Consider the following 20,456-nt stretch of genomic DNA (forward strand, 5'->3'; position numbering starts at 1 on the left):
GTGAAGACCGAATGTAATGATACTTTCTATAAGCATGTGCTGTGCTTGGTAGACTTGCTTCCCACTGTGTCAGGCACAGGCTGAACTGTTCTCATGATGGGGGTCATGTGACAGCTCAGTGAGTGGTGGATGGTGGAAGCCAGCTTTCTCTTGACTGGCGTAGGAGCTACAGACAAGCAGTCAGGGAAGGCAAAATTGAACCACATGGTACTGGACAAAAGTCCAGACAGCAGTGTGACTCCATTTAGAGTAATGCACATGCAGATGGATATACAGAGAAATCATTATGGATGCATGTGTACGAGTGGGCAAATATGCACGTATATGCCCTGGCTGTGTATGTTACGAGAATCTAAAAGCAGTGATACCTCAGTGGCAGCAAGCAGAAAGGTCTAAGTGCAGAACAGAATGTGGGCCAGAGGAGGGTGGATGGTTATGGGCACAGAGGACATTCTCAGCTCAAGTGTGGTATGATCCCCAGCCCTTGGATGTGGACCAACCCAGGGTCCAGGAATCTCTGTAACCATTGACAAATTGGAGCTGTCAGGCCAGAAGGGCTCAGCCTGAAGAATGCAGCAATGAGGTAATCCTCTGAAAAGAAACTGGGCCAAGGTGACACCAATGTCAAATGCAAATTCTAACAATGAGGGAGGAAGGAAATGATACCATGGTGCCGCAAGAATGCACCGACCACCTCACTGGCATGAGCCCAGATGATTCAGGGTGGCGGGATGAGGGGGAGATCTGATCCCTGAGACACTGTGAGAGGACATCTGAAAGCAGAAACAGCCCTGGCCTGCCTTGGGGGAACAAGGGGGTGGTTGACTGACAGGATGGACTTGGAAATGGCTTTATCTCTTTTCTGGGACTATGTCCTTATTGGTCAACTGCCTGCATCTCTTCCAGTGTCCCAGGCAATTGTACAGTTGCAACCAACTGCATGGGTCTCAAAGCCTAAAATCACCCGAACCCTTTATTTTGTGTGTGTGTGTGTGTGTGTGTGTGTGTGTGTGTGTGTGTGTGTGTGAACCTGTTGAGGCTGGAGGAAAAGCTGGGTATCATCCTCAGAATGTCATCTACCTCCTTTGCAACAAGGTCTGTCATTGGCCTGGAAGTCACCAGTTAGAATAGACTGACCTGTCAGGGAGCCCCAGAGAGCCCCCTGTCTGCTTACCTAGTGCTTGGATTACAAGAGCATATGACTCTACCTGTTAGTTCTATTTTTGTTTTGTCTTTTGAGACAGGGCCTCACTAACTCTGGACATCTTGGAACTCACTATGTAGACCAGGCTGGCCTCCAACTCACAGAGATCCACCTCCCTCCCAAGTACTGGAGTTAATGGTGTTCACCATCATGCCCAACCTCATACCTGGTACTTTCATGTGGGATTTGGGGATGGAACTCAGGTTCTTGTGCTTGCAAATCAAATGCTTTACTCATTGAACCTCTCCTAGATCTATTTAAAATCACACACACACACACACACACACACACACACACACACACACACACACACACATACACACAGTAGGTGAGTGAGTGAGAAACCAGAGGTCAATCTTGGGTGTTGTTCATCAGGAACCACTGGCCTCTCACTGTGACCTGGGGCTTGCTAATTATGTTAGACTGGCTGGGCACTGAGCCGCAGGAATTTTCCCTGGGGCTGGGATTATAAATATGCACCATCACATCTTTCTAGATGGATGCTGGGAATCGAACTCAGGTCCCTATGATTGCACCTTACCAACTGAGCTATCTCCCTGGTCTCTACCTGGCCCTTTACACAAAGATGCGTTTTCCTTATGGTCTAGGCAATCCAGGTGGTAAAAAGTCATGGCAGACAATGCATTCACAACTAGGCACAGATTTGATTGGCTTGACATCTTTACAGAAGCAGGTGACAGCTTGGCTTGCCCACAGGATTCTCAGGCAAAAACCATGAAGCACAGAAGCACATGGACAGACAGACTGTCTAACTGTTGATGGCTAGTCACAGCAGCTTCTTGATAGGAAGCTGTGCCCACATGCTTCACATGTGCCCACAGGGCTGCATGAATGCCACAAGAAAGCCACGCTTGGCTCTTGGGTCTCACCATTTGAAGTGGAACCAGTAACAACATTCCAAAGTGAGGGTCACAGAGACCCAGACGCAGGTAAGAGCTCTTCAAGGGAGAGCCTTTCCACCTACTCCAAAGTCCCACTGAAACTGATGACCTCAGTCCCAGGTGAGCCCATCCTTTGCTGACTCACCTTGAAGCAGAGGCAGGGGACTGCCCTTTTCACCTGGCATTCATAGCTCTTCCTTTAGAGGCAGCACCTCCACTTCTACCAGGCCATGATCTTGCTCAAATCGCCTGTCCTGCTGCTTGGACTTCCCATAGTGATTTTCTGCCTCTCTCTAACCAAAATGCTAGCGACAGAGCACACTCTGAGATAAGTGCTGCACAAGATCCCAGTGGATTCTTCACCCGTTGGCACCACGAATGTCAGCTATTACTTCTGGCTACGTACACTGGGGCTGCCGTGAATCCCATTGCTTCTGAAATCAGTAATTTAGTGGGATTTTGGTTTGTTTTTAAAATTTCTGATTACCCATGATTTTCTAACAAATTTCCTTAAAAATAAAACATGTAATATCCAGAAGTAGTTTCTGTTGCTTGCAACCAGAGAATTTGATTGACTACTTAGTGAGTCTTGTTGGTTCCAGAGAACAACAGATTGCTGTTCCACACACACTGGGCCAGCTCTCTCCTTCACACCAAAGAAAATTCCAACTCCTCAGCAAGGTACTCAAATGACTCCTTGATTTGCACAAATCTCTACACACATAGACACACAGACACACACACAGCCACACACACAGCCACACACACACACACACACACACATACACACACACACACACACACACACACACACACACACACACACACTCCTTTGTAGAGAAGTCTATCCTGGGCTAAGCTGCAACAGAACCAGAGGTGAGGACAAACAAAGCATCATGGTAGAAGGAAGCAGGCTCCTCCCACCTTCCTCCCAGCCCCTGCCCACTGACTCACATGTATGCCTTGTAGTTGGATCCAATCTTCTGGATGCGAATGTCATACTTGGAGTCGATAAAGGCTTCGGTGGTGGCATAGGTTTTGGCCATGGCCACCACACTGGTGATGTCCTGGTAGTCATGCTGGTTTTCTACTTTGATCTGTGGGGTAAGGAGGACATGTGAGTGTGGCCATCCACCCAGTCTCCACTGCACACCTTCCCAGACCAGGACGGGGTACTCCACCAAAAAGAAGGTCACCTGTCTTGCAGGGACACAGACATGGGAGGTGAACAGTCCTACCACCTACCTTCCCAAGGAACAGAAGAGGAAGGGACTGGTTCCAGCTGGGAAGTCAGGGGCCCTTTAGAGAACAGGTGAGCTCCTAAGGGGTTCAGAATGATAATACTTTTGTTTGGAGACAGGGTCTCTCTTATAGTCCTAGAGCTCTCTACGCTGATCAGGTTGGCCTCCAATTCTGGAGATCCTCCAGCCTCTGAGACCTCTTGAGTACTGGGTTAAAGGTATGCACCACCATGCCTGGACTGTGCATATACATTCTGGATGTGTGACTGGCTGGTGATGTGGGCCTGGGAACAGCCATAAGGAACCTCAGAGCCTCTTGGAAGACTGGTTGGTCACCTGGCTGCTGGGGGTAGGTAAGTGGGGACAATGGCTGGATGGCGTTGTAGGGGACAGCCCATGAAGGGTCCTGCTAGCTCTGATCAGATGCTCAGGGTTCAGCCAGAAGGTCCAGAAGCCACAGGAAGAGACTGGCATTTAAACGAGCAAGTGCTTTAATTTGTGTTTTCAGAACAATCACTCAGTTATGTAAGGAGTTGAATGGGAGAGTGTGATGGGCAAATGAGAAACCAGTTTGAAAAAAAGTGGTGTGTGTGTGTATGCGCACGTGAGCATGAGCATGTTCGTGTTGTTTGTATGTATTTAGTGGATGCTACATGTATGGTGTGTTTTTGTACATTCATTGGTATTTGCTGTGTATATATTGTGTTTATACCTGATGTGCATATAGTAGTGTGTATGAGTGTGTGTATGTATGCAGTCGGCAGGCTGGCTTTGTAGTCTAGAAGCTTGGGGGAGAAACTTGCCCTGTTTACAAGGTTGAGGCCAGGACCACAGGGTAGTGTGAGGTAAGGAAGAAGTCTCAAGAGAGCTGCCAAGACCAAGGGCAGGATACAAGATCAAGGCTCTGTGGCAGTAACCTCAAGACACTGCAGAAGCTGAATCTCAGTGTCCGTGGACAACAGGGTGGAGTGCCCCTTCCAGCTGGCCACAGGGTGCTGCTTGTCTAGAGTGGCCCTCTCTCCTGCTTCTCTCACGTTGACAGTGGCACACTCTAATGCTGGACCAGAGGCAGGTAAAACCCCAAAAGTGCTGAGTGTATTGGCAGCCTGGGTAGGTCCGTGACAAGAACAGGGCTGAACCTCAGGGGTACCTTCTCCTTTGCCATGTCCCTTGCCCTTTGCATCTCAGCTTTGAAAACACCATCTCTTCTATGGTGTAGGCCATTCACATTTGTACCACCTGTATCAAATGTACCCTTAGGGACAAGGCATCCAAGCTACACATACAGTCTCTACAGATGTGGAAACTGAGTTGTCTTTATCTGAAATTAGTGCATCTGAGCAGAGTGCCTACACTAAAGCCCTGACCCAAAGGCCAGCTCAGTTGCTATCCAGCTCAGGTCTCTGTGGGTGCAGACTTTCTTCTCACCATGAGGGTTGTAAGTAAGCAAGCCTTGGCAAGTCTTCTTTCCTCTTCACCCTTGAAGAGCACAACCTCCAAGTAATGAAGCTCAGGCCCATATTGCAGAGAAAACAAGGTGGACCAGGAAGATGTCCCTATGTTCTACACATTTTCCAGCTTACTGGACCCCTCTCTCCCTCCAGCTGTAGCAGAGGCCGAAGTGTGTCTTGTTCCTTTGTCTTAGGTCTCCTGAGGCTCTGACTGCTGGCTGTCCCCACTCCTTTTAGCAACAGAACCCTTTAGTTGAAGCTGAGCACCCGATCTCCAAGATACAGATGCTTTTTGTCTAGTGTCCTTTCCAAGCGGATATGATGAACTCTAAGTTCTAGCCAATGAAAATCAAGCAGATGTGGTGTGAGTCGCCTCTTGGTGGTCCCTGAAGGTGAAGAGACCTTCCTTTGCCCTTTCCTTCTTTCTTACGGCTGTGATGTGGATGTGGTAACTTGAGCAGCAGCAGTCATCTTGGGCATGTGATAGAAGTCATACACTGAGGATGGCTGAGTGGTAACATGGAGGGAATCCGGATTGCCAGTGTTATACCCTGCCCCCCACCCCCAAAGGTATTTTGTACCTTTAGATTCTTGCAGGAAAGAGCAATAAACTTCAACTTGGTTAAGTTGCTGTTGCTTTTAGTCTCTGTTAAAGAAGCGGAACTATATTTTTGTCATTTAGTTTCAGTCTCATTTTTTGTACATTATCATGACGGGGCGAGTCAGGATCTGCCATTTGTCACCACCCTCTGCTTCTGCTGGCTGACTGTGTCTTTATGGTCTTCTCTCAAGCCACCATCTTCAGGTCTCAGTCTCTTCCATCACACCGAAGTTGACTTGGCCTCTGTATTAGTTACTTTGTGCATTGCTATGCAAAGCTCCCCAACAAAAGCAACTTGAAGAAGGAAGGGAGGTTTTATTTAGACTCATAGTCTGAGGGAAGAGTCCATCGTGGAGGGAGGCCATTGTGGCAGGAGCCGGAGGCAGCCAAATCACATTCCGTTCACAGTCAGGAAGCAGAGTTCTCAATGCCCTTATTCACCTTGGTTTCTCCTTTTTATTCAGCCTGGAAGTTGGGATAGGTCTTTGCACCTCAGTTAACCTAATCTAGATAATCCCCCACAGACATCCTCAGAGGTTTATCTTCAAGGTGATTCTAGATCCTGCCAAGTTGACAATCCACATAAACCACCCCACCCTCCTCAATGGCTAATTCTGTAGAGTTCCTTGGGTTGCATCCTGTTGTGGCTCTGGGTATCATACGAAATTGGAAAACTTTTGAAATTTGGTTTACACACCACTGTTCTTTCCTTTTTGGTACTTTCCTTTCAGTTGGTACTGCCTTGTCTTGGTGTCTCCAGTGCCCTTTGGATGGTAGCTAGGGTTTCATCCTTAGTCAACACATGGGTTCAGGTGCAGGGATCCAAAGTCATCAGAATGAAAGACTCCAGGAGAGTGCTTACAGGGACCTCACAGCACAACCATGCTTCAGTCACTCACTAGTGGCTTCTGCTCTGTGGTTCCTAGACCACACAGTGCACATGAAAGGCTGCCTTACAGATGTCTAATGGCCGCACACCCTTTCTCCATCTGCATTCTCCCTGACCTAGGGACACACGGCCACCAGAATAAATACCACAGTTGCCCTTTCCCCTAACACCTTAGTGGGGCCATGGAACAACATCTTGATGCTTGGGTATGATCAAAGAAGGGGTGTGGAGTGTAGGAAGGGGCGGGGCTTTCCCCTTGTTCTCGTCCTCTTCCTGTTGGCTGGAATGTGGCCCACCAATGGCTTCATGGATGACAAGTGGATGCGTCACACGATGGAAGGAAACTGGCCCCCGGAAACCAGGCAGGCTCCACGCCAGCCTGTGCTGCTTTTCACCCAGTTCCATTAGAGGAAACAGAAACTTCTAGTTTGTTTTGACAATCAGACTTTATCTCAATTACAATCTAAGCCTTAGAAGGCATCTGGGATTTTTTCTTTTTTCTTTTTTTTTCACAGTGTGGACAAAAGGGAACCAAAAGAGAAAGTATAGATAATGATGGTTTAATCAGCGAGCCAGTGCGCCAGCCCACCTTCCTGTCTGAATAGTTGGGGGAGGGGAGTGCCACTCATCCTGCCCCCTCCAGAGCTGGCATGGCTCTTCCATGGGCTCTTTCAAAAGAGCCAAATGTCCCTAGCAACAGTATGCTTTTCTTTTTTTTTTACAGAGGATTCCCCAGATTATACAATGCTGGGGCTCCTCAAAATCCTGGCTCTCCCCTGAGTCCACTTTGTTGGTCTCCCTTTAGATGCTGAGCTTCTCGGGGGTGGACAATGGATTTTGTTCTAAGTCATAACATCCATGCGTGGCACAGGATAGGGGTTAAAAGGTGTTTTCTGGAATGAATGCAAGAGGCTGGATGGAGACTAGAACTTGGAGTTGAGAGAGTGTCATGGAAGACATAAGCGAGTCAGAGAATGGCAAAGAGAGTGTGCTTTAGGGGTGTGCATTCTTTCCAAGTTCCATGTGAGTGGCAGGTGTGTGTGCCCCGGTTGGGGTCGCGAACTGTCCTCACTCAGTCTTTCACATTATTAACTGAAGCAGAGTCTCTCAACCAAAGCCAGGGCTCACCTGCACAGCTAATCTTCCTAGGCAGCTTTCTCGTGGCTCTCCTGTACCTGCCTTCAAGGGAGAGTTCCTTGGTGGAATTCCAGGCAGGCTGCCATGCTCACCCACCACTTGCGGGTGGGTGTTCTGGGGATCTGAACTCTAGTCCTCATACCTACTTGGTGAGGGCTTAACCACAGAACCATCTCCCCAGCTCCTGGACAAGTAAGTGTGTCTTTTCATAGAGTGAAGTTTTGCAGAAGTCTAGGCTGGATCTACCCCGTTAGAGGGTTATAGCTTCTGTCAGATGTTCCTGGGGACATAATGGAGAGGACTCTGGGATGGTCCTTAGGCCAGGAATGCAGAGTGTTGAGAGCCATGCAAAACACAGCTGTGGGATGCAGAGCTGGGCCCTGGACAGGGAACCTGGTACTCTGCCTGATTTGCTGGCTGGAAAAGCCTCCAAGGGTTCACAAAGAGGAGACGAAAACAGGAAGGCCCAAATGAGCTGTGATTCAAGGGGACCCATGTGCTACCCAGAGTGTGGGACCAGAGAACTCCAGCTGCGCAGGCGTAGCCTCAGCACCCTGTCTTGCCTGCACCTCTGATTTTTTCTCCCCTTCTCACATCCTCCTTCATCACCCCATCTTTCCTCTCTCTGTTAACATCTCTCTTTTATCATGTTCCATCTTCCTGCCTAATTTGTTCCTTGCTTTCTCCACTTCCCCCTTTCGCTCTGTTCTCCCTCTCATCCTCAGCTTGCCTGTCCCTTCTCTCATGGATACCTACTCTCCTCCTGCTCTCTGTCTCTATGACCACTTCTCTCTCTGCCCACTCTCTCCACCATACTCATGCTCAGGGGGGTCACATGCCTCTCCCTTACTGCCTTTGGAAGTTCTTTTCTTCCCTCATATGTGTGTGTGTATACACATATATATATCACATATACATATGCGTATGCACACGTGTGTGCATGTGAGTGTGTGTGCACACACTGTCCTGAGGAGAAACTAGGAGGGAAAGTAGCCAAAGAGAACAAGAGGAGCTGCAGAAGGGCCAGGATTCCAGTTAGACTCTTCTGGTGAGAATTCTCCTGTGAAGACCTGGAATTCCAGTCTGGGACAGGAAGATGATCTACATCCTCAAAGGACTGCTCATCATGTGCTCAGATATCTCCAACAAGGGATGGGGCTTGTGATGGTCCTGGCAGCTCCTTCTTCTTCAGGGACCCTCTACCTTGTCTCACTATGTGTTGGCCCAAGAGTGAATGAATGGTCCCAGTGGATAGTCTTGCCCTCTGCCTGTGTCTGCTCTTCATCTGTGTGAGGATGATGAAGGAAGAGGGTTGTGGTGCTGAAGTTTACAGGCTAGAAAAAAAGTTAATCCATCCAAAAAACTTAGAAACCACAGTGATTCCTAGGGTTACTTGAAATAATTCTGTGTCTAAGGCACCACTGTGACACATGGTTGAGTCATTTCATTTGTCAAATTTTAAAGATGCTTCCTCCATTTGACTCACTTTGCTTTTTTTTTTTTTAACTTAATCCAATTCCTTTATTTCAATATGGCTTTCATTACATCTCTTTAGTTTAGTTTCACTTTGCTTTTTAATTATGTGGTCACACGAGTGAGTAAGTCGAATCACCACCCAATTCTCAGGAATTCCCATTTGGCCATCTGTTTAGTGCACTGCTATGGTTGACTATGAAGTGTCCCCTGACAAGCGCGTGGGTTTGAACCCTTGGTCTGCAGCTTGTTTAGGGCGGTTGTGAGCCTTCTAGACATGTGACCTAGCTGGCTGACATGAGGCTGTAGCGGTCCAAGAACACAGTAGATGTTATTTAAATATGTATATGTATTTGCTGTAGGGATGGGACTAGAGAGTTTATAGCCAGTCCCCATATGACCTGAGATCCCTACTCCATAGTCCATTACTGAGAAGCTACATTGACAAGAAAAAAAAAACAACAAATACATACACATTAAAAATAATATCTACTGTGTTCTTGGACCTCTGCAATGAGACTCAGCTTTACACGATCCTACACACCACAGAGCTGAAATGAGATTTGGATGAGTATGGGGGAGGTAGATTTGCAACTGGAGGAAACAAAGTGTTTGGCGATGGTTCTATGCCAGCAAAAAACCCTCAACAACTATCCAACTAAAGAAAACCAACTTCTATTGAGCACCTAGAATGTGGTAGACATTAAGCGAGGGAAGTCCTTGGACAATTATTATAATTTAATTGAAAATCAAAATCATCTTGCAAAGCAGTTATTATCTCATGTAAAAGTTAAGGAAAACAGAGTTCAGAGAAGTATTTCAGGTAACAGCTGGAAGTTGGTCTGAGAAAGGTCCACCAAGGTCAAGACTGATGTAGAGCTGAGAGGGACCATTAACAGAATGGGTTGTAAAGATGGACGAGAACACAAGAGCTAAACACTGGCTGGGAAAATTCAAAACTGTCCTCTGAAACTGGAATATTTAGTCACCCAAGTCCAAGGAGAGATGTGGACTTTCAGGATTTCATGTATGACAATGACCTGGAAGTATTATCTAAGGCAGCTCCATGTAGATTTTAGCAGGGCAAATACTGCGTTAAGCTGTGTTAGAAACAAGACAGTTAACAGATATCAAGTGCCATGGGTAAGACTAGTCAGGCTCCTGTCCCTCTTGTACTCCCATACTCCAGCCTAGCATCTCATGCTCCACATCTGTAAGCACTGTTATCCCCTCTTAGCTAGGGGTATTGTGTTCCTGGTTTTGCCCATGTGTAGACTTAAAATATTTGGCCAAAAACTCTGTTCACACTAAACATATAGAGAATTTTTTTTGTCATTATTCTTTAAACAAAAATAACAATTTACAAAGTACATAGATGGTCTTAGATATGATAAGTAGAGGTGATTAAAAGTGTTCAGGAGTGTATAAATGTGTGTGCTATGTGCCAACATGAATTTTTTTATTAATGTCTTAGTCTTTTTTTCTTACTGATAAAATACCCTGGCAGAGGCAACTTAAGGGAGAAAGGATTTATTCTCACAGTTTGAGGTACACAGTTCCTGGAAAGCAGCTGCTCACATCACATCACATCCATAGTCAAATCCAGACAGCCATGCTCAGCTTGCTTTCTCTTTCCAGTTCAAGATTCCCTGCAGAGGGAATAACCCCACCCACCACTAAGACAGGGCTTCCCACACCAATTAACTGAATCGGAATAGTGCACCCAGCCATGCCCAGATGTCCATCTCCCCACAATCCTAGATTCTGTCAAGTTGACAACATTAACACCGTAATGAAGAATGTGAGAATCTGTGAATTTGGTGTCTATGGTGACACAGAACCAGTGCCTCATGGGTTCTCGGAGATACACCCTTAGATATGTTCATTTAGTTATTCAACAATTAATTAACTCCCTATTGTGCTTCTTGAACTGTTACAGATGATTACCATAGACTGGATCTGAAATTTCACCAAAGGCTCCTGTGTTAAAGGCTGGCTTCTCAGCCCAGGGTGCTACTGGGAGGTGGTGGGACCTTTATGATGTGACCCAGTGACATACCCAGTGTAGTGTGTCACTGAAAGGATATCGGGATCCCAGCTCCTTCTTTTCTCTGTTTGCTTCCCAATCACCACTGGGTGAGTAGCTTTCTCTAGCACTCTCCTACCATGATGTACAGCTTCACCACAAACCCAAACAGTCAAGGACTGAAACATCCACGATTGTGACCCCGAATGAAACTTTGCTCTTTTTAAGTTGATTATCTCAGGAGTTTTTTGACAGTGACAGAAAGTCAACATACAGTATTTAAGGCAACAAACTGTTAATGGTGTGATAGAAAGGGGGTGTGTGCTGTGGAGTAAGATAAAGCAGGGTGAGGAGGGTGAGGGATGCTGGGTGGGAAGAGAAACCACTCAGATAATGTGGTGAGGCCAAGCTTGAACAGAACCGAGGCCTGAGTGAAGTGTGTGTGTGTGTGTGTGTGTGTGTGTGTGTGTGTGTGTGTGTGTGTGTGTGTGTTGAGCCACAGATGTATTCCTGAGAGGGAAGGGCCTAGAGCCAGCCACATCTAGAATATGCTGAGTGATTCTGGGCTCCATGGAGTTTGAGACATTTGAAGACACTCAAAGGATCTAGAGGCAGCTTATATTTGGAGGATGTTAAAGAAGAAAATGCCACATGCCTTTCTGCCTCATCAATAATTAGCAGATGGACATGGCTCATAAGTATTTGTTTAACTTGAACAACAGCAACTTACGCAACAGTAACTATGTATATCCTTGGTGGAAAGTATATAACAAATTCTTTAAAACGAGTAAGAAATCTATCTACGTATGTATAGAGATTGATGGTCAATGACCACATTGTGGGAATAATAACGGCAATGCTGTTTGAAAAGCTCCATGATAGTAATTATGTCAGCCTTATTAGGAGCCAAGATCCTCCCTTCCCCTCACTGCCTCCTAGTCTCCCTCCCTCCTTTCCTCTCCCCTCCCTCCCTTCCTCTCCCCCTCCTTCCTCTCTTCTCCTGCTCTTTGTTTGCCAAGTGCTACACCACCCAGTTACATCCCTAGTCCTAAGTGAAAAGGAAACACAATTTGAAAATCAAAGAAAAGAAGTGAAATCTCTCTTATCTAAAATTTGAATTGAAAATGTCAGTGTGGATTTATGTTCTAATTTTTCCTGTGCCCTCCAAAGGACCCAGAAGAAGTGGCCAGCAAAACAGTGACAGACACGCTTAGTACTTTGATTATGGTCCTTGGAAAATGCTGTTGTCCTGAAGGGAGCCATGGCTGACTCCAGGGTTTAGGTAGAAAATGTGTGGTGACCTGGGAGCATCTATTTCATCATGGCAAGAGGAGAGATGCAGTCATGTCCAGACCATTCGAGTGCCAGAAAGAATAACAAATTCAACAGATTTAAAGACATCGGATTGTTAATAATCCATGACTTAAAAATAAGTGATCGTCACCTTTGGAGTTAACTAAGAGACATCATTGTCCTGGGCTGGCAAAAGGATGAAGAAATGTTGTTTTCTGATAATAAATGGAAGGGTGAGGACCAAGGAGGGCATCCTTTGGCAAACCCTAGCAATGGTGCACCCAGGCAACAGTGGTAGATGCCCAGACTGTTCAGCAAGGGTTGCTGGGAGCTTCCTAAGGTGGAGGTCATAAAGACAAAACCTGAACTCACAGGTCAGCTTAACACGAAAAGAACTCCTGAGACAGAGCTGCGCCTCAGGTACGATGCAGGATAATGTCCTTACTCTCTCAAGGAGTGTACTCTCCTCATCTCAGGACAGGACTTGCAGGGCATCTTGGGTTCTACCTTCCTAGCTCCCAGGAAAGACAGCATCATGGGTTGCCAGCTAAACTCGGAATGTGGGAAATTCTATAGAAAATTATTTGTTCTCCACTCAATAACTAAATGACATAGAAATAAAACCTAGTAAGAGCAAAGGAAGAAGGGTTGTTACAATAACACTAGCTGTGTGAATTCAGCCTTTGTTTGGCTACAGCCAGAACGAGGGGTTTACTAACATGGTGGTACATACCTATAAACCCAGCACGTGGAAGGCTGAGGCAGAATTAAGGCCAACCCGGGCTGCACAGTGAGTACCAGGTCAGTCATGGTTACATAGCAAGACTCCTATTTAAAACAACAACAATACCAAAACCAACCAAACAAAATAAGATCCAAATAAAAGGGGAGCTATTGAACACTGACTATACGTTAGATTGTGGATTATTAAGTTTTAGGTGTAATAGTGGCATTCGGCTCTGCTACAGCAAAAAGAAGCCTTTACATGTTAAAAATACATTCTGAGCTATTCCTGGGTAAAATGACATGCTATCTGGGATTTGCTTTGAAACAACCTGGCGAGCCATAGAGACAGACAGAAGAGGCGTGGCTGCCAGGCCCAAGGGCAGGGGGTTGGCAGTGACTTCTAATGAGGAAGGAACATGGAGATAGGACTCCAGCGTGCTCATGGCTCCCATTTTGGCAAATACCAAGAAAGAAGACACCCACTGGATCACACACTTCAGAAGGAGAAACTGTGTGAGAAGCAGAGCTCAGTTTTTAAAAATGAAACAGTATCTAGCTTTTGAGAGGAAATGAGTGTGTGATGTGAAGCAATGGTGGTGGAAGCCCAAGGCTGACCATTTTCTCCTCCTCTGTGTATACCTGAAAATTTCTATACTAAAAATTTAAAACCAAGTAGGACAGAAAGAAAAAGACGAAAGGGGTGAGGATATGAAATTAGGGTCAGAAGGAGGTCCAAAATGCAAATGGCAATGTCTGGCAGTGGGCGTGGCCCCTCTGTGTGTGGTAAACAACAACAGAGAGCACGACCCAGCTCCCCTAAGAGGAATTGCAGCCATTCCTGCAACACATGCAAAGTGGCATCTTCCCACACTTTCCCCAGGGGCTGCTGTGCCCGAAACCAGCCCACCTCCAGTGACTGAGGTCTTTCCCTCCACCCTCTTGTCTTCCTCTGCTCCAGTCACCATATCAGAACCTTGCACATTGAGGTTCAGAAACAGCAGATGGTTGTTCTCCCAGCTCTGGGGGCCAGGAAGTCTGACATGGAGGTGCTGGCGAGGCTGGTGCTGGTTCTGGCTGCAGGTCCTTGCCGTCTTGCTGGGTCCTCACATGAAGAGAGTGGGAACAGGCTCTCAGCTAAACTCAGCAGGAGGGCCCCACACTCCGTACCTCAAGTAAGCCTCTCAAAGGTCTCATCTTGCAAATACCATTGTGTGGGGGCTTGAGCTTTAGTGCGAGTCTGTCTGTCTGTCTGTCTGTCTGTCTGTCTGTCTCTGTGGTCATGTATTTGGAGGTGAACATCCAGAGGCCAGAAGACAGCCTCAGGTGTCCTTCCTCAACCTTGTTATTTGAGACAGAGTCTCTCAGTGGCCTGGAACCCACCAAGTACGTTGAGCTGGCTGGCCAGAGTTCCAGGGATCTGCCTGTCTCCAGATCTTTCCAGTGCTGAGGTCACAAACAGGCAATACCACACTTGACTTATTTATTATTATTTTTTAATGTGGGTCCTGGGGATTGAACTCAGATCCTCATGCTCACAAAGCAAGCCCTTTGCTGACAGCGTTATCTCGCAGCTCAACATGAGCCCTTCCTGTTACACAATTCGTTCCAACGCCTCTCATGTCCTCATGTCTTTTCCATAAAGCATCGTTCAAGGCAAACAGCTTTCAAGTGATCAAGGGAATGCAACTTTGGAACCACTTTTGATCCACTTTTCAGAAAGTGCACTTTTGTAGTTGAAAAAATATTACACACATACAGTCTAACAAGGGCTACAATATAAAAGAATACCTGGAAAAAGATAAAGGTCTCCATCCTGTAAGCCTAAACTGGTAAGACTTCTTTGCACTTCACTGGAAACAGTCTTTGAATATGCTCACTCAAGGAGACGTAAAGTGGGTCAGTCCCTCCAGTCTCAGTGGGAGCTGAGCAGAGGAGACCAAGGTGTCACCTCCCAATGTGTGCTGGGGCAGAGAGGGCTGTGAGCCAAACAGGTTCATGGGCATCATGGCTCTGGAAGTGGGAGAGGAGAGACTACGCAGAGAACAAGGTATGCTGCTCGTCCACCGCCATGGCTGCTGAGACCTCCGGCAGAACTGATGTGCTCTGTGCTGGGAGATGGGGCTTGGTGGACTGGTGTGGATCCCTCCCAGGCCATCTGCAGGGGAGCATCGGAGCTACAGGAAGTGACTGGCATGCACCGTGTATCTAGGCTCAGAAGGCAAAACTCATATACTTTGATCGTGTCCTCCAAAGGCTCACAGGTGGGCAGGCTAGTCCTCAGTGTGCTACTAGGAAGTCACATGAGATCTTAAAGAGGTATGGCCTAGGAAGGGTCACTGGGGGAGATGCCTTGGGAGGGTTAACAGGGTTCTCATGTGACTGTGGACCAAAGGTCAGCATCTGGAGATGGGACACTGCAGTGGTGTTCCTTCAAGTTCTGTAGGCAGGGGTGAATGCCCTTCTTTTTGTGTGCGCGCGCGCGCACACACACACACACACACACACACACACACACACACACACACACGCCTAAGCACTGCATCAGAGAAGTATTTGAGAGAGTTGGGCATGATGTTAGAACACTTGGGAGGCAGAGGCAGGAAGACCAGGAACACAAGGTCATTCTGGGCCCTGTGTTGAGTTCAAGGTCAGTCTGGGCTACAAGAGACCCTGTTTCTGATAAAGGGGAGTTGAGGCACAGTCCATGTGCCTGAGAAATTCACAGTCCATGCAGGGGTAGGGACATAGGGGGACAGATAACTCAGTAGATGGTTACCAGTACCATTGAGGTACAAAAGCAGTATATTGTGGCATGTAGCATATAGACCCTGAACCTCTCAGAAGGTTTCCTAGGTACCATGATAGGTTGTACCTGGGTTTTCCCTGTAGCGATTACAGGGACTAAATGGCTCCACAATGAGTCTCCTGCAGGCCACTTCCCCTGGTCTCTAAGTGGCAAAGTGGGGCACAGAATTCTGTCTGCACTATACAGTCTCTTTCCACAGTGCTGAAGAGAAGCCGGGCCTGAGTCTGCACTGGCCCCTCCCTACAACTTCTTAGAAGCCTGCATGGGGACCAAGGACACTAGCTACACAGGTCTTCTCGGTCACTTGGTCTGGACATAATTGCTTATGCTGTGTTGACTGCTAATCCCTTGTTCTGTAGAAGAGATGTCTGGGGTAACGCAGTAACAGAATAGGTGCTTGGCATGTGTGAGGTCCTCAGTGCAAGCTCTACCAGTGCTGGGGGAATAAGGACAAATTGACATGGGGTTTACAGATATCAATCTTTCTACATTCATTATTTGAAAAGATTTTACTTATTTTATTTTATTGCGTGCTGACTATGTGCCAGGGATTGTACAGCCAAGAAAGAGTCTCACCCAATTTGCACGTATCATCTCACTCTTCAGAAACAGTCTTGGGGGCTTCCGGCCGTTATGTACCCAGACAAGCCCAGTCTCTGTAAACAACTATAAAACTGAGAACAGTCTCTGAGGCAACTGTTTGTAGGCGGTGGAAACAGGCCATGCAAGGCCGCAGTGCCTGCGAGGAGGGGGCCTCTGGACAGGAGCCCCGGGTTGGTCCAGCTCCTTTCAGCCTGCCTCCTCCTACTCTGCCCGTCTGCAGGACACTCTTGCGCAGTGCCTGCCTGCCATTCTTTAAACAGCCAAGCTGTTCTCTGCCTGGGAAGTCCTTCCCTCTTGTTCAGGGCATTTTCATTCTGCATTCTTTGCTTGAATGCCATGACCTTAAATACTTTTTCTGATAGCGGCACTGTATTTCTCTCTCATTTATCAACCTGTTTCTCCCTTCCTAGTACCGAGTAGGCTTTCTAAAGATTTGTTTACTTACTTATTTATATGTTGTCTGCTTTTCCTACTAGATCATGGTTTGCATATCCATGACACAACACAGGATGCCCAATAAATAGCTGCTGCTGAAGTGAAGAAAGGTAGGAAGGACTAAATTGATGCCCCTTCTCTCTGGGGCAGGGAGAGTTAGGAGGAACATGAGAGAGGAGAAATTCTCCCGCTTTACAAATGTTACTGAAGTTAGGGACTTTGTAGGGGCAGATCTGAGAAGGCTTCATAAAGGATTTGGGACTTGAAGACAGACAGCATATGTTCTCATGGTGTGAGTGTGAACGTTTCCCACAAGCTCATGTGTTTGTTTGACTACTGATTCCTCAACTGGTGGCACTGTTTTGGTGAGTCTCAGCAGCTTCAGGAGATGGAGCCTAGACGGGGGATGTGGACTGCCTGATTTCTCCACTGAGCTCTCTCTGTTTCTTGATCCGCTGAGATGTGAGCTCCCACTGCTAGGAGTGAACCTCAGCTGCCAAGCTTTCCCACTGGGTGGTTTGAAGGCACCCCACAGGGTCATGTATTTGAATGTGTGGTCACCAGGGGGAAGAACTGTCTGAAGGGTTTAGAAGGGTTAGGAGGTGTGGCCTTGCTGGAGCTGGTGTGGCCTTATTGCAGGAGGTGTGTCCCTGGTGGCGGGCTATGAGGATTCTAAAGGATATAAGCTCTCAGCCCCATGCTTGGATTCCCACCACCATGCTCCCCACCATGATGATCGTGGACTAACCTGAAACTGTCAGCAAGCTCCTGATGAAATGCTTTCTTTTACAAGAGCTGCCTGGGTCGTGGTGTCTCTTCACAGCAATAGAATAGTAACTAAGACATCCACATGACGGGGCGGCGGTAATTAATGGTAAGACAGACCCACCCTCCCACCATGATGGGACAAACTGAGCTAAAACAAACCTCTTCCCATGGGCCACTTCTGTCAAACATTTTGTCACAGTGAGGGAAAAAGTAAGCGAGGCCGATTTCCACTCAGCAAATCCCAGTGGAGCTCTGAAAGGGCCTGCTGTCCTTCACACTTCACAGATGAGGCCCAGACAAGCCAAGGACTCATTTGAGGTCATCCAACTTGAAAACATGACCTGTCCCCCATGACCTGTCCTCCATACTACTCCGACTTGAACCAGGTAATCAAGGCATTTTTTCTCCTTCCCATCCCTCCCCCACTCACTCTTCTGCATGCTGCACTCATAGACAGGTTTAATGCTGGCATGGTGTAACATCTGAGAGCTCATGGGGCAGGTGCCCAGTCTCTTCCTGGAAGGACCTAGGAGGTCAGACTCTGCCAGCCAAACTCCACTGCCAAAGCATCCTCCAGCTGGAACCATGGCCCTGGTGACTCAACTCAAGGGCCCCTTGGCCAAGGCAGCCTGTGCCAGAGGACCCCAGCATGGCTGAGGCTCGCCGCTGACTCATAGGGCAGGCTGCCACCACTCAAGTCACCCACTCCACCTCTGGCTGGAGAAGAAGACTCGGGAAACTGGGGTGGGACCCTGGGCTGGGGCATGTGACTCAGCCTCTGTATAAATAATAATAAATGACAATGGTCATAATAACATCAATGATGGATGATGACAGCTGTGCCTAATGAGTGCTTTTCATGGGCCAGGCATTAGTCTACAAGCCCTATAGTAATTCATTTAGTCTTCATAAGAATCCTATGAGGTTATTCCAATTTTGTACATTAAAAACGGTGTCCCAGCAAGGATACATTACCAGCTGTGGGATTCAGAGCTGGCACACAGAAGCACTGACATTTCAACCAAAGTCTGTCTGACTCTAAGGCCTAGTTATTCATTGAACAAATATTTATGGAGCCCCAATTACAAGCCAGGTATTATTGTGGGAACTGGGGGTGCAGTAGTGGGGCTGGGTGGGAAGATTGTCCACAAATAAATACATGGTAGTTAGGTGGAGATGAGCATGGAGGGGCAAATAAATGGGGCTGATGTGAGTCAGAATGGGGCTATTTCATATGGAGCAATTTCATTGTTGGAGCCCTCTCTAATAAGGAGACATTGAGTCTCTACTGGGAACTGAATGCATTGATACTGAGAGATATTAATGACCAATAATTCCTGTTATTTTGTTGTTGTTGGTGGGGTGTGTGCTTCCCTTCTTTTGGTTTTGCTGGTGGGAGATTATTTCCTATGTCTTCATAACTTCTGTAACCAGGCAAAGCTTCCAGTGGTGAGACGGAAACATCGACCCAGCCACAAAACCTTCGTTCGGCCTACAATCTGTCCTGCCTGCAAGATGTGCTGGGGTAATGGTGGCACAGAACCTGTGGGAGTGGCCAACCAATGACTGGTCCGACCAGTGGCCCATGCCACAAGAGGGAGCCCAGGCCTGACACTGCCTGGAGGGCCAGGACCCAGAGACCGAGGACAGAACCAAACACAACTGGCAAAACAAAACGAGAGGAGGGAAGGATTGTAGGAGCCAGAGGTCTCGAGGACACAAGAACCACAACTAAGCAGGGCTCGCAGAAACTGAGCTGACAGTGAGGGAGCCTGTATGGGTCTGAGCTAGGTCCTCTGCATATATGTTATGGTTGTATAGTTTGGTGTTCTTGTGGGACTCCTAACGGTGGGAGTGGGGATTGTCTCTGACTCTTTTGCCTGCTCTTGGGAGCTTTTCCTCCTGCTCAGTTGCCTTGTCCTCGGACCTGCCCCCACCTATCTGATGGCTCTCCTGACATTCCTCTTGATAGGAGGGTTTGTGTCTAGTCTTATTGTAACTTGCTATGCCGTGTTCAGTGGATATTCCTGGAGGCCTGCTCTTTTCTGAAGGGAAACAGAGGAGGAGTGGATGTTGGGAGAGAAAAGGGGGGGGGGGCTGGGAGGAGTGGGGCGGGGAAACCGAAGCCAGGATGTACAAATATATGAGAGAAGAAGAAATACAAAAAAAGGAGACATTGAGAAGGCACCAAAAGAAAGCGGGAGGGTGAGTGCCATGGCTCTCTGGTGGGTCTCAGCCCAAGCTGGAGATGTTGGGTAGGCTTGCCAGGCAGCATGGACACTGGTGTGGAGGCAGGGAAAGAGATCCAGGGAGGAATGTCAGGAGGGCATCAGCATCAGATAGGTGGGGGCAGGTCTGAGGAGGGGATCCAGGGAGGAATGGCAGGAGAGCCATCAGATAGATGGGTGGGGGCAGGTCATAGTGGGTCTCAGAGCCCTCACATGGATTTAAAGTTTTCTTTGAAATGACAGGGCCAACCACAGCCATGGAGGTTTTGGGTCAGGGAACGGACAAGATCTTCATTATGGAGAAAAGGATGACTTTGGTGTGAGAAGGCTAAGTCAAGTGCTGAAGTGTAGGGAGATGGGCTAGAAAGCTAGCTTAATAACACAGTGAGGGAGGTCAGGGGTTTGAGCAAGGAAGGCAGGTTCTAGGACTACTGTGAAGGGGATCCAGAAGGGATTTGCTGATGGGTAGAAGATGAAGCATGATAAAAAGCAGGTGTGAAGGATAATGCTAGATTTGGAGTGGGGGCAACAGGAAGGACAGGTCTCCTCCCCCCCCCCCGGCCCTGCTCCAGTGAGACAGTCTGTGGAAGTACAGGTTTGGGGAGTGCTCAGGTGTTTACTGTTGAGGTCCGTATGGCCCAGTTCTGTGGGAGAGCCCGTCTTCTTCCAGGTC

The 20,456-nt window shown here is 47.6% G+C and overlaps 1 protein-coding gene across 2 annotated transcripts in view; it reads right to left on the reverse strand.

Annotated features, from left to right (window-relative positions):
* The window catches only part of Syn3 (synapsin III), a 439,566-nt gene that overhangs the window by 23,613 nt on the left and 395,497 nt on the right, over positions 1–20,456 (reverse strand). For both annotated transcript variants that reach the window (XM_028883656.2, XM_028883658.2), the window contains exon 8: positions 3,061–3,203. In XM_028883656.2, coding sequence (XP_028739489.1) covers positions 3,061–3,203 — 143 coding nt within the window. The remainder of the gene's footprint in view (positions 1–3,060; positions 3,204–20,456) is intronic.

The sequence above is a fragment of the Peromyscus leucopus genome, chromosome 18 (genome assembly GCF_004664715.2).
Source record: "Peromyscus leucopus breed LL Stock chromosome 18, UCI_PerLeu_2.1, whole genome shotgun sequence".
Taxonomy (NCBI): Eukaryota; Metazoa; Chordata; class Mammalia; order Rodentia; family Cricetidae; genus Peromyscus; species Peromyscus leucopus.